General features: G+C 44.0%; 1 protein-coding gene across 1 annotated transcript; it reads right to left on the minus strand.

The window, feature by feature from the left end:
- Nucleotides 1–609: 609 nt before the first annotated feature.
- TAL2 (TAL bHLH transcription factor 2) lies at nucleotides 610–2,513 on the minus strand. The gene has a single exon (XM_035097121.2). The coding sequence runs from the start codon at nucleotides 2,511–2,513 to the stop codon at nucleotides 2,160–2,162; it is 354 nt and encodes a 117-aa protein (XP_034953012.1). The 3' UTR covers nucleotides 610–2,159.
- Nucleotides 2,514–14,414: the final 11,901 nt, after the last annotated feature.

Raw genomic sequence — 14,414 nt, forward strand, 5'->3', positions numbered from 1 at the left:
ACGCTTTGGTTTTGGAACGGACTTCTGGAATGGATTAAGTTTGAGAACCAAGGCACCACTGTACAAGTAAGAACCACAGTGGGATGCAGTGGGTTGCTGGCATTAACCCTTTGCTGCCACTGCTGTCTCAGTCCAGACTGGGGAGGTGGCACCCCTAAAGCTGCTATTTGCCCCCATAAGGCAACCTGCCACTGGTGCCAATGAGAGCCTTCTTCCTGATTTAAGAGCTCTTCCCCAACACACTGTTCTGATCTAGCTCAGGGTATCCATTGCTGCTGTTTTAGTAAATAAAACAGAAAGCACTCATCATATAAATAATGTCACATCTAGTCTGACCCTGAATTGTACAACCAGTTTTAATTCATAAAAAGGGGTGCCTTAGGCTGCAATCCTAACCATACAAGCCCGGGAGTAAGCCCCATTGAATTCAGTAGGACTTACTTCTAGGGTTGCCAGACTCAATAGAGGACAGGACTTCTGTGCCTTTAATTGCCCTGCTCTCTTTTGAGTCTGGAAACCTTAAAGAGAAACCAGCAGACCCTTTGCTTGGAAATTATACAAAGGGTCTGCTGGTTTCTCTTTAAGGTTTCCAGACTCAAAAGAGAGCAAGGCAATTAAAGGCACAGAAGTCCTGTCCTCTGAGTCTGGGAACCCTACTTACTTCTGAGTAGACATGCTTAGTATTGTTCTGTAAATCAACAAAAGTTTGGGGAATAGTGCCTTTGATGAATGTCTGAGAAGTAGGAGAAATACAATGTAGTCTTATTTCTGTTTCATTGTAAATATGGATTACAAAAAGCAACCAGTGCTGCCTTATAAAAAAACAGGGGAACGGGTGTCTTTCAATTAAACTGTGCTTCTCATTAGGAAACACTTCTTGAGTAATTTGATTAGTTGCACTTGTTAAATTTAAATTGTGCGTGTTTAAAAGTCCACGCCACCTTCCTACTGAATATAGCCAAATTTTAAAATCTCCCCACCCCCAAAATCTACAAAACCAGAGTAAACAGTTGTGGTTCCTGAAAAAAATAATCAAATTTGAATGTATGTCTTTTAAAATTCAAATGTTTGAAAAACGAAATAAGCAACCCTAGCTTATTTCTTTTGGCAATTTTGAATAAAACTGCAGCAGGTGTTACTGGCTATGATTCATCCTCTCTTGGCTCATGTGTTTTCACTCTGAAGATGTACCAAATATTTTTTGGTTTGATTTTCTAGTTCTGACATAAGCTGCAAAGCAAAATTTAAAAAAAAGAAAAGCTGGAAATGAGATGGAGACATAAGAGAAATGACGATGGTTCCATAACTTGCATGGCTGATGAAGGCAACGGAAATGAGTTAGCAGGGCCAGGCTTAGGTACTGTTTTCACCTGAGGCAAAAGGATTCCTGAAAATATGACAACCTCTGCTCCAGGGCTCAGTTTTCAGACCAAGACTGAAGGCAGGGGTGTGGTGCTCTTTCTGGAGTCTGCTGTTGAAAGCAACTACCTTTTGTTGTTTCAGAGTTAGGATGGCCTTGACTTTTAAAACAAATTAACCTGAAGATAATTTGAGTCCTCAGTATACATTACTCAGAAGTGGAGAAGTGGGCTTGCAACCCTTCCTTCCACAAGCCTCCAAAAATGTGTGACATGAAGATTTTCCTCATACAGCTGTTTCTGTGGTGGCCCAACTGAAGCGTTTCTTTCCTTTTAGGAAAGGTAAGAGGAGATCACATACAGCCCTCGTGCCACACATTGCAGGACACAAGGTAGAGAGGACTTCACCATGGAAAAGGACTCCACAGCCCAATAATTGTATGAACTGGTTCTAGAAGTTATGTTGCTGCTCAGTCACAGCTATTGGCTCCAATACCTCTCGCCAATGCGTCATGGGTAGTATTCTGTGGGCCGTATCAAAGATCCTTGGCCTTGAGATCAAAGCACTTTGTGGCAAGTAGAGTTGTTGGAATCCTGATCAGCTTCCAGAGATTTGATATCCCTCTTTTTAAGTACTGAAAATTAGCATCTCCCAAGAAACCATTACACAAAATACATTCGTTCAAAGAGCAAAAGATATATATATAAATACTGTACATAGGCAGACAACCCACAACTTGTATAAAGAAGGGAAACTATCAAATTACTACCAGGAGGGCTACAGGCCCGACAAACAGCACGTCACGGGGACGATGCCTCTGACCAGCACTCTGGAGCATTGCTGCTTGTGTTGGGAGAAGGGACCTCAGAGTCTTCAATGAGAGTCAAGTCTTCCATGCTTTCCAAACTTGGACTTGGCTGGAACAGTCCCAGTATCCTTCCCCGTGGATTCATCCCTGGCTGCTGCAGGCCTTGTTCCCCGAGCACCTTGACAAGGAAGTTGATGTACCTCATGGCTAAGCGGAGGGTCTCGTTCTTGCTGAGCTTTTTGTCCGGAGGGTGGGTGGGAATGAGCTTCCTCAGCTTGGCAAATGCGCTGTTGACATTCTGCTGCCTCCACCTCTCCCTGCTGTTGGTGAAGATCTTTCTGGTCATTCTCAAGAACCGGCAGAACTAGAGGAAGAGAAAAGCTTAAAGGTCATCATGAAAGGACTAGCTGAACTGCAGCCAGAGGATAGAAGTAAACATTAAAAAAACAAAAACCCTTCAATAAGATAGCTCAAACCTAGAGTGCAACTGCAAACTCTATTTCACTTCTGTTTTGTACAGGCCTGAAATGTTCCAGTAGACCAAAGGTCACTAGCGCCCCATTAGCAGATCACTCCAAGGGGAGCAGCAATATTTGTGAAAGGATAGCCAGAGTTCCCCTCTTCCTTTCTTTGGCTCTCCGCTTTTGTCAGCACAAGCCCTGTGAGCAAATAGCGACCTTTGTGGGTTTCTCCTTTAGATGGCATGCTTCAAAATGTATCCTTGTCTCTCTGACATTTGTACAAGATCAGCAAACAGAAGCCCCCATCCATCCAAGGAATCCTTTTCAAATAGCTGACAGACTCCCGGTTTGTAGGTAAGACGTTTATTTATTTATGGCCTCCCAACATGGCAGCCCAATCCTAAGCGTGTTTACTCAGAAATTCCACCATGTTCAGTTGTGGTTAAGCGTCATGGGATGATTGCTCTCGTCTATTTGCGTTCGAAAGCACGTCAAAGTGCAAGTAGATAAATAGGTACCACTACAGCGGGAAGGTAAACAGCGTTTCCGTGCGCTGCTCTGGTTCGTCAGAAGTGTCTTAGTCATGCTGGCCACTTGACCTGGAAGCTGTACGCCGGCTCCCTCGGCCAATAAAGCAAGATGAGCACCACAACCCCAGAGCCGGTCACGACTGGACCTAATGGTCAGGGGTCCCTTTACCTTTACCCTTTACCTATTTGCTTCACCTTAAAATGTCTTCTTAGCCCTACCTCAGGGAGCTGTATTTTGAATCCTATTGCCTCAGACCCTCCTAGTGTTCCTATTTTCCAGGGACAGTCCCAGATTTACAGAAGCTGTCCCAGTTTCTGATCTGATCCTGGAATGTCCTGCTTTTCCTCAGGACATCCCTATTTTCATCAGAGAAATGTCGGAGGGTATGGAGTTATGTGGCCTCCGAGCCAAGGAGATAAGTAACTATACAACCTTTAGAAGACATCTAAAGGCAGCCCTTCTGAAGGTACCTCTGGATACGAACGCTTCTGGTTGCGCATGTGTCGGGTTATGAGCTAGGCTAACCCGGAAGTAGTTTCTCCCAGATGCGAACTTTGCCCCAGGATGCAAGCGGAAATCGCACACCAGAGGCGTGCGCGCAACAGGAGGTGCACTTTCGCTAATGGCGCCTCATGTTAAGAACAGTTTCAGGATAAGAACGGACCTCCAGAACGAATTAAGTTCGTAACCAGAGGTACCACTGTATAGGGAATTTTTTAATAAAAAGTTTCACGTTTTATTATGTTTTTATATATGTTGGAAGCCACCCAGTGTGGCTGGGGCATCCAAGGCAGATGGACAGGGTATAAAAAATGTTGTTGTTACTACTACTGTACAGGTATTGAATAGGATGTCCCTATTTTTAGCGGAGAAATGTTGGAGGGTCTGTTGCCCAGATTAGCTTTGCAAACAGAAATCTCTTGAGTAAATATTCCGTAATAATGCAACAAAACTAGATCCAAATTCGGGATCCAAAGTGGCCTGATTCAGATTGCCTGCTCGGAGTCTTATTTGAAGCTGCTCTGTTACATATGGGCACTTTACCACTTTTAAATGTCCAAACATCCTGAAATGTGGGGTTTAGGGTTTTCTTGTCTGTTAGGTGCAAGGATGGCCCCTTCAGACAAAAAAAGCTTTCGTGTTTATGAATGAAATTGCTTCACGAGCCATTATTTGAATGGTGCAAGAGGATGAACCCCAAAGAAAGGATCTGATATATATTTGTGCAAGTAAGTCTGGCATTATATAATGTCTTCTCAGCCAGTAGGGTTTATTGGCGTAGTACAAAATGTGAATAAAAATTATTCTGACCACCCCGGAATATAGAAATTGTACAGTAGATGCATTGTTGTCCAGGGTGCGTATACTTATATCACTGTTGTATGCGGTCAAACATATTTCATAGTGCTTCAAAGACCTGTAAGACCTATTTGGCCAAAGTCAACAACAGGACAAAGATGTTAATGTGTACGTATTATTACCTTCACCTCTTTGAAACTACCAGCAACACAGAATGAAGTCCAAGCAAACAAGTTAGAATCCAGAACAGCACCTCAGAAGCCCCACCAAATACCCAAATGAACATGATTTAACAAAGCTCACCCAAAGGTTAAAAAAGGTAAAGGGACCCCTGACCATTAGGTCCAGTCGTGACCGACTCTGGGGTTGCGGTGCTCATCTCGCATTATTGGCCAAGGGAGCCGGCGTACAGCTTCAAGGTCATGTGGCCAGCATGACTAAGCTGCTTCTGGCGAACCAGAGCAGCACACGGAAACGCCGTTTACCTTCCCGCTGTAGTGGTCCCTATTTGTCTACTTGCACTTTGACGTGCTTTCGAACTGCTAGGTTGGCAGGAGCAGGGACCGAGCAATGGGAGCTCACCCCGTCGCAGGGATTCAAACCGCCGACCTTCTGATCAGCAAGCCCTAGGCTCTGTGGTTTAACCCCACTCACCCAAAGGCTACTACCATACAAAAGATTAACCAATGATGGGAGCTACCAATGAAGAACTGTTTCTCAATAGCCAAGGCTTTGGGCAGCATCCCTTAGTGAATCTATTCAGCAGTTCCTCACACAAAAGCTGCATTTCTGCTGCATTTATTCCGCAATAAATGGCCGCTCAAGCAGCAGTAACCCTTGTAGGCTGGCAAAGAACTTCTGTATAATCCAGTGGGAATAAGGGCTTATGAACAAGTAAAATTTAAAGCGATTCAGACCTCCAGGGTATATAAATAGCTTAGATTTGTATCCGGCCTGTATCGTGCACATGTCTGCTCACCATGTTATGATGGCAGAATCTAGGGCTGCATGGATGAATAAGCCATAGCAGGTCAACTGTCCAGACAGACCTTCCATATCACCCCCAACAATAGGCTTCTCAGTACATTGAGTGCAGCAGCTATTGAGTGTACGGTCTAATCAAGGGCAGATAAATCCAGTTGACGTACATACATCTGTCAACTTGCCTTTAGCATCCCCACCGTTGAACTTCGAAAAGAGTTAAGAAAATATTAGGGCCCCGATCCAGCTCTATAGCTAGTGGCTATAGAGTTAGAATCATAGAATTGTTGAGTTCGAAGGGACCCCAAGGGTCATCTCCCAAAAGAGAGTTCAGTTCCCAAAACAACAACAACAAAGATGGGCCAAGATACTTTATGTCCAAGTGTATTTACTTTATTTAACAGAATTTGTATCCCACTTAATTATAAATAAATCTCTAAGAATATGATGAACAGAGGACTGTGTAAAGTGATCTCTCTCTCTCTCTCTCTCTCTCTCTCTCTCACACACACACACACACACACACACACACACAACATTGCATATATATTAGGAAATAGAAGATATCCACCTCCGAGGGCCTTCTGGCGGTTCCCTTACTGTGAGTTGTGAGGTTACAGGGAACCAGGCAGAGGGCCTTCTCAGTAGTGGCGCCCGCTCTGTGGAACGCCCTCCCATCAGAAGTCAAGGAAATAAATAACTACCTTACTTTAAAAAGACATCTGAAGGCAGCCCTGTTTAGGGAAGTTTTTAATGTTTGAAGTTTTATTCTGTTTTTAATATTCTGTTGGGAGCTCCCTAGAGTGGCTGGGGAAACCCAGCTGGATGGGCGGGGTATAAATAAATACAGTGGTACCTCTGTTTGCCAACACTTCTGGTTGCGCATCCTTTGGGTAACAAGCTCCGCTAACCCAGAAGTATGTGCTCCTGGACGCAAACTTTGCCCCTGGATGTGAGCCCACGCGCCTGAGGTTGAGAATGCTTTCCGGTTACAAACGGACCTCCAGAATGGATTGAATTTGTAACCGGAGGTGCCACTGTAAATTATTATTATTATTATTATTATTATTATTATTATTATTATTATTATCTTCATCATAATCCACAAGGAGCCATTTAGACAAGGGTCTAGTAGGGAGACAAGGGACAGGGGAGAAGTAGCCCCATTTAAGATCTCATGGGAGATGAAGATTCCCAATGGATGCTGTGCTCTTGCTGCCGAGATCTTGCAACAGAAAGCAGTACAGTATATAGACATGAGCCCTCCCTGGGGCAGGGAGCTTGACTCCCTGAAAGGAAGCAAGTAGCCTGCCCTAAGCTGCTGGTTTTCCCCTGGTGGGTTGGACACACCACTGGTTGCAGCAGCAGCAGAAGCACTACCAACATACAAATATAAAGGAAATTGTTCTGAACTGCACGTTTGGTTAAAGGGGGTGGTGGATCACAGGTCGGAAAATGTTTATGCTCTTTCTCAGAGTCCAAATCTCCACCGCTTCAGAAATATTCACTAGTTCCAACCTGCCTTTGCTATTCAAAAGTAACACAGAAACGTAGGCTCCAAAATAAATGGCCAGCGGCTGCCCGGGATATTTTGCTGCCTGAAGCAGAGCTCAAATGGCTGCCCTCCCTCCCCAACTAGGCAAACAAAGCAATAAGGAATATGGTTCGTTCCAAGTGCAATGCGTTTCGAGGTTGTGCGAAACTTCGTCCTCAGTGGTACTACAAATATAGAAGCACCATACAGTGGGACCTCGACTTACGAGCTACTCGACATCTGACGTTTTCGACTTACGAGCGGAAAAAGTGGCCGCGCGCTTACGATTTTTTTCAACATCCGAACGGAAAAACCGGTCGCGGCTAGATGCAGTTTCCTCGACTTACGAGTTTTTAGATGCAGTTTCCTCGACTTAACGAATTTTTTTCCATTTCCAATGCATTCCTATGGGAAACCGCTTTTTCCTATGGGAAACTTGACTTACGAAGTTTTCGACCTACGAGTGTGCATTTGGAACGGATTAAATTCATAAGTTAAGGTCCCACTGAAAACTGGAAATGGGATAGTGAGTTTAAAATATAATAAAGTTTGGTTCCCTCTCACAATCTCATATTAAGTGAATAAAAGTTAGCTTGTGGTGGGAAATTACAAGAACTTCGAATGTGTAGATATATGTATGTATTAGTATAGCCAACAAAATTCAAATTAAAAACAGATTCCCAAAAAACGAGATAACCCCTCAGAATGGAAAAATGCCCAAACGCCTAATTAGTAAGGCTCAAAATGTATCCTAAAGGTCTCTTTTAAAAAGTCTCTAGCTACAATTCTCTAAGTGGATACTCCCAGGCATGGCCAAACTTGGCCTTCCAGCTGTTTTGGGACTACAACTCCCATCATCCCTAGCTAACAGGACCAGTGGTCCGGGATGATGGAAATTGTAGTCCCAAAACAGCTGGAGAGCCAAGTTTGGCCATGCCTGCTAGTCATAGCCTTCCCCCACCTGGTTCTCTCCAAATGTTTTTGACTACAATTCCCGTCAGCCCCTGCTTCATGCTGTCTGGGGCTGACGAATGCTGCTAAGCATCCAAAATGAAACTTTGAATATCAACTGGGGCTAATTGCCTACCCTAAGCAGCCCAGTATTATCAAGGAAGCAGAATTTGGGAGGCCTTTAACAACTGCAATGATTAAGACTGATAGAGTGGGCTCTTAAACCCCTTAACAACATACAAGTTCCTGGTTCTAAATAAATTGGGAGTGGGTTGGAAAATCTCAAGCTGTTTCCCTCCCTCCTCATTGTGATGGGTAAAGGAAAATGGAATAATCCCATCTGCGCCACTCTGAGCTCCCCCTGGACAAACAGCACAATACAGATGTAATAATAAATAAATACTATCTCATTTTTAAAATAAGCAAAACCCTGTGTGGTGCACACAACTGCATTTATTCTTTTCCGCAGCAGAAAGACATTAAATCCACTAGCAGCAAGGCATGGATGTACTATTATGAGTTGTATGTTCCTTAGTCAAGGGATAAATGAAGCGGACTTCCCCACTACAGCTACAGACCCAGCAATACAGCTGATATGGTTCTAGCATTATCAGGGCGCCATTTTGAGCAAGGGAGCCTGAGTGAGATTTTCCAAGCACGAAGGGGTAAACTGCCCAACTTCTTTTGTTCTGTGTACTCACGCCAAACCTACAGCCGTGCAACCAAACGGACCACAAAAAAAATGGTTTCAGCAGAGAATCTATGGCATATGGATTTGCTCAACAATGGACATGTGGGTCCATGGTGGGAATGGAGGCGTGTGAGAAAATATTTCTCTCCCTGCTTCTCCTTCATTTTCAAAGCAGCCCACAACAGCAACAGCTAAACCAGTTTAAACGATTAAAACGGCCCCAAAACAACAATTGAAACAGCAATTTAAAATGGATTGCCTAACTAAAGCAAAAAGCAAAAAAAGCATTCCGCCACATACAGTCAGCGCTCCTAAACAGCACCCTCACAGAAAATGGATGCAGTTTCCGAAGGTAGCGCTTGACTTCTAGGTGCTCCAGGCTTGTTCACCTAGCCAAACACTCGCTTTTTAAAGCCATGCTCTCAAATCTCAGATGCCTGCAGACTGATTGCAATTTTTCAGCAGCGCACACGGAAAGGCACACTGCGTATGGTCAGAGGCCCTTTTCTGTTAATTTCCTTTTCCACTGTTGTCAATTTGGAAAAGAGGTTATGGGCTGGACAGGAATTAAGGGTTGTATCCAGTGGTAGATTTCCTCAGAGTAAACCCATTGAAGTAAATAGCTATGACTACCTCGGGCCCATGGCTAACTTAATTTCAGTGAATCTACTCAAACAGCAGAGCTGGACAGAACCCAAAGCTTTTCATGAGCTTTCGCAGTCCAATAAGCAGCAGCATTTCAATATTATTGCTGGTTTAGGGGGTCCTTTTAAAGAATTATAATAAAAATGTTTTTTTCCCCCAAGCAGACTGAAGTTTCTGGCCACTTGAACAACAAAATAAGTTGTTGGTGTGGTTTTTTTTTACTGAATCTGCATGTATTGGATCAATATAATTAATATATGCAAGCCCAAAAATATAAAAATTTTACACTATTTTGCTTCTTTTTTAAAAACAACAACTATCAAATGCGGTTTTCAAATGTTCATTTTAATTTGAGTGGAGGGAAACGAAAATACTGAGATGCAATTTTTCAGTATTGGTGCATACAATTCCTAGACGCATTGGTCCCAGCTCAGAGGCTTCGATAACCATGCAAATACTGCGCTTCTTCACATGGAGTTCCCTTATGAGCAGAGGGTACCTCATTCACTTCAGTCGGTTGTGTGTAAGGACCCTTGTGGAATTTGGAATCAGGGTGATTATGCAGCAATTAAGCGCCACGGAAATTAATGGGGCTGCATTCTAAGTAATACATCGGTTTCGCTAATGAAGTCTGCTTTTATGTAAGAATTACCCCAAACACAGCAATTAGAAAGGGGGCCAAATAAACAACCTAAGATTAGTACCCCCAATTAAAAGCGCATTTAGGAAAAGGCATTGCCAAGAGTCATTTTTTTTTCCAAAATAAAGGTTGTCCCCTGTTTTAATTCAATTTTAAAATATTCTCTCTCTCTCTCTCTCTCTCTCTCTCTCTCTCTCTCTCTCTCTCTCTCTCTCTCTCTCTCTCTCTCTCTCTCTCTGTGTGTGTGTGTGTGTGTGTGTAAAATCTAAGAGAGAACTAGCCAGAGAACATAAGGAAGGACAGACAGACAGAAAGCAGTTTTTTAAGCATCTAGATCAGAACCAGAGAACCCTTTCCCATCTCATGTTTTTGCTAATCTGAAAGGCCCCCAGAAGCTGCTGTTAAGTTCAGGAGGCAAATAAAATTGTGCCAGGAAGGACTACCGGTAAGCATACCTTCACAGCACCTGTCTCAGACCCCATGGCTGCATTTGGCCTTTAAAAAAAGTACAGTAATAATGATTTCCCACCATCCAGTTTAGGGTGAAATGAAATGAGACAACGGGAATGCGCAAAGAGCTCTTTGGTCTCTGTGAACTTAAACAAACAGCTGTGGCGGTGTGTGTGTGTGCATCCAGATATGGGGCCACAACGGGGCAGAGACTGGGGGGGGAGGGTGTTCATTGCTCCCCCTCCACTGCATGGAAGCTGCCTTTCCTATCGAGCTGCTATTTGCCCTGCAAGGAAAAGGCACACATTTTCCAAACCGGCCAAATAACAGCTTGGGAGGCGGTGGTTATAAGGAACAGGGCAAGCTAACCCCCTCGCTCTCCGCAATGCCACATTCTCAGATTGCCCAACCCGCCTTGCTGCCAATATTTGCAAAGGTTTGCAGCTCTGTTTTTCGTTGTTCTTATTTTATCACCGAAAAAGATAACCACCTAAAATTCGGGAGCCATCCAAATCCAGAATTAAATAACCACCCCAAAAAAAATAATCAAAGGAAAATCATATCTAAATCACATGGGATGCTTGCGATATAGTGCTAATTATATTTAATATTTATAGGCTGGTTTTCTATGTGTATGCACACACAGGCTCGAGTATAAAGAGTTTTCTTTCTGCCCATATCCAGTTTGGCCTTTCTGATGAGAGGGGGCCAATTTCTGAGATTTTTCAGCCAAAAGGTGTTGGCAAATTCTAGCCATAACAAAGTACCTTTTAAAGGCACTTTGCTTTCATTGGAAGAAATAAGTATGTGCTTAAATCTCTCCTGCTGATGTCAATAGTATTCAAAGGTGTTTCTCCTTGTCTGGATCTTGCCCCACATCATGCAAACGTACATATATTATGGAACTGAAATCTGTATATAATAAGGTACTGCCTGTGCTTTTTTTTTTTTTGCTAAAAAACAAAATAAAAAATGAGGTGCCTGTATTTGTTTTAAGTGGGATGGAAGTCCGAGGACTCTGTTGTTGTTGTTGCTGTTATTATCTTTTAAAAGGTGTTTAGGAAAAAATCAACAAAGATAGCTAAATAGTTCATATGTATGCACATGCAAAGAACTTGCAACCTAGGCAAGGAATGCATAGCTGTCGCTGTCATATACACTCAAAGGGGAGGAAATTCAACATGACCTGCAACCTGTTCCTAAACACTTTATACGGAAATGCCAACGAAAGTCTTTTCAATGGAAACATACCCACAGATTTCAGTAGGATAGTTTCACGTACTGGTAGTATATGCTTAAGACAAGGAATGCAAAGCTACAGATCTACCTCTTGGGGCACTGAGTGAATCTGTATTAATTAAACACTATAAAAATATTCCACAAGACACATAATGAGCTAGCTACCTTGCATGCTAAAGCATGAGAATCTGTTGCTTGAATATTTCAAAAATAAATACGACAGAAACTGTTCAGGCTGCTGCGGTTTAAGAAAGTGGCCCTATCATGTTGTATACATCACATGTAATGGCATGCAGAATGTAAAGGATGTCTCAAAGTGTCCAGTTTAGTGGCATTTTCACCTAGGGGTATACACGATTTTAACACACCACGTGGTTTTAAATGCTAAACTCTTGAAAGCTTCCAGAATTTCACTCGGTTGTTGATATTCCCTGTTTTTCACAATTGTCATTGTTATTACCGTATTATGCATTAAATTTGTATACTGTCCTATACCAGCAGGTCTCAGGGCGGATCACAACACAAAACCACAATATAAAAACACAAAATGCAACATAAAAATAAAAACGAGAACAACCCAATAAAACCCCCCCTCCCCGCCCAATTCCATGCAGACTCAGCTGTGGAATGTTATTCAGACGGACAAAATGGGAACAGCTCCACCGCCGGTCTCTTAACCGCAATGCTTATGCCACAATGTCAGCAGCAATGTGTGAAAGAGCAGAGAGGGTACAACCGTCACACTCCAGGTCTGAATTTAGTCACCTGTGAAGGAGCAGCCCTTTCCAGGCATAGCCGGAGCCATGTGCCACCTTACGAGTGTCAAAATGAGGCTGCCAAGATTCTTCCTCCTTCCCCCGCACAAAATTCAGCGCAGATGTCAAAAAAGCCATTCCAGGAAAACCACCCAGCAATGCCCACAAAGCCTTTTGGTATTGGGGAAAGTGGGAGTGTGTGCACATTTGGGAAAGTTGCATAAAAGACTAAAATGCTTTCTTTTTAAAAAAAATCTAAGAAGGAAAAACCCACGCACACATAATAAGCAAAGTAACTTACCTTTTCCAAAGCTGGCACAAGCTGATCTTGCAGAAGTGTTCGCCTGCAACCCAAGTTCGCTCTGGCTGCTCTCGGTACAGTACTTTGCTTTCCCAGCTCTGAGACGCAAGAGCTGCTCTCTCTCCTGGCAATCCAGCCAATTGTCGGTCCCTGCCTGCTGCCTCTTTTATAGAATGGCAGATCCTTTGTCTGGCGCGTGTCACCACTAGTGCTAGCGATCCGGGGAGCTTATTCCGTATCTCCTGGGAGATCCTTTTCATGCTGCAGCTTCTTGCTGTCCTAGAATTCTAGCCCATGCTGGAATAGGTGGACAAGAAAGCTTTGGAGCTTTGTTCTGAAATGCCAAGATGTTTGGTTTCAAATGCTAAGGGGGGGGGGGGAACCAGCCTGACTATTTTTGCAAAAGGCCGTAAGTGGCTGGTGGTTGGCAATGTGATGCTTTCTATGTGCTGTTGGACTCCCATCAGCCCCAAGGCAGCATGGTCAATGGTCAGGGAATATGGAAGTTGGGGGGCACCATCTTGCCTACCCCAGCCATAGCCTAATGAACTCAGCAGGGCTTTATAGGAGCTGAGCTTCGTTTAAGTCTGGGCTTAGGAATCAGGCGGGATGGGGGGCGGCTCAACCCTGGAATTGATTTCCAAGTGCCTGGAGTGTTAGAATTGCAAAGGAAACGCCTCTGAACATGTGCAGAGTGTCCAGCAACCGCCAAACATAATTGTACGCCTGGCTTTTTGAGCGGGGAGAAGCTTGGAGATCAGTAAGGGCAGCTTCGAGTCACGCTCAAAAACTTGGCAATGCTCTTTTTTCGAAACTAATCTCCGGAATACAACACTTGTGGGAAAACACCGGTGTGGAAAATGCCTCGTGGGATGTAATTTTTAAAAAGGCAACAGGAATGGTTGCTGAAGAAAGCAAAACAAAGGAGACACACGCTACTCTGGAGACCCACGGAGGATGTTTGTAATCACAGTGTTATTGCGCGTATCATTCTGTGATGCGTGCACCAAATATTTCACATAACTGCAGCCCGGGGACACACGTACACAGGTATGCAGCTTCAAACAGGGGGAGGGCTGTAGCTCTGTTCAAGCTCAGGCCTTGTGTGGGGTAACCCCAGTTTCAAACCCTGGTACCCACATTTAAATGGGTTGGGGGGTGTAGGTATTGCCTTTGGTCACAAACCCTCAAGAGCTTCTGCCACCTAGACCGTAACTGAACGAGATGCATCGATTCTCTGACCTCCGGCTTATAGTATGGCAACTTCAAAATGTTCAGTCACTAACAACCGTCACACAACTCAGGCAATAGCCAGCCCCATCCTTGGTGACTGGTCTTTAGTCTACAGCAGGGATCAGCAAACTTTTTCAGCAGGGGGCCGGTCCACTGTCCCTCAGACCTTGTGGGGGGCCGGACTATATTGGGGGGGGGGATACGAATGAATTCCTATGCCCCACAAATAAACCAGAGATGCATTTTAAATAAAAGGACACGTTCTACTCATGCAAAAACACGGTGATTCCTGGACCGTCCATGGGCCAGATTTAGAAGACGATTGGGCCAGATCCGGCCTCTGGGCCTTGGTTTGCCAACCCATGGTCTACTCTACAGGGTTTAGATGTTGGTTGCAGCACAGCATGAGAGAGGAGAAAGAGCTTCCCTCCTCTCAGCCATCCTCTGTATTGTATTACTATGCTGTGGTGTTCAATGCTTGTAAAGGTAAAGGTAAAGGAACCCCTGACGGTTAGGTCCAGTCGCGGACGACTCTG

The sequence above is a fragment of the Zootoca vivipara genome, chromosome 16 (assembly GCF_963506605.1).
Source record: "Zootoca vivipara chromosome 16, rZooViv1.1, whole genome shotgun sequence".
In the NCBI taxonomy this organism is placed as follows: domain Eukaryota; kingdom Metazoa; phylum Chordata; class Lepidosauria; order Squamata; family Lacertidae; genus Zootoca; species Zootoca vivipara.

What these genes read in the sequence shown, in the direction of transcription:
- TAL2 (XM_035097121.2), bottom strand. Translation starts at nt 2,513, where the DNA reads ATGACCAGAAAGATCTTCACCAACAGCAGGGAGAGGTGGAGGCAGCAG.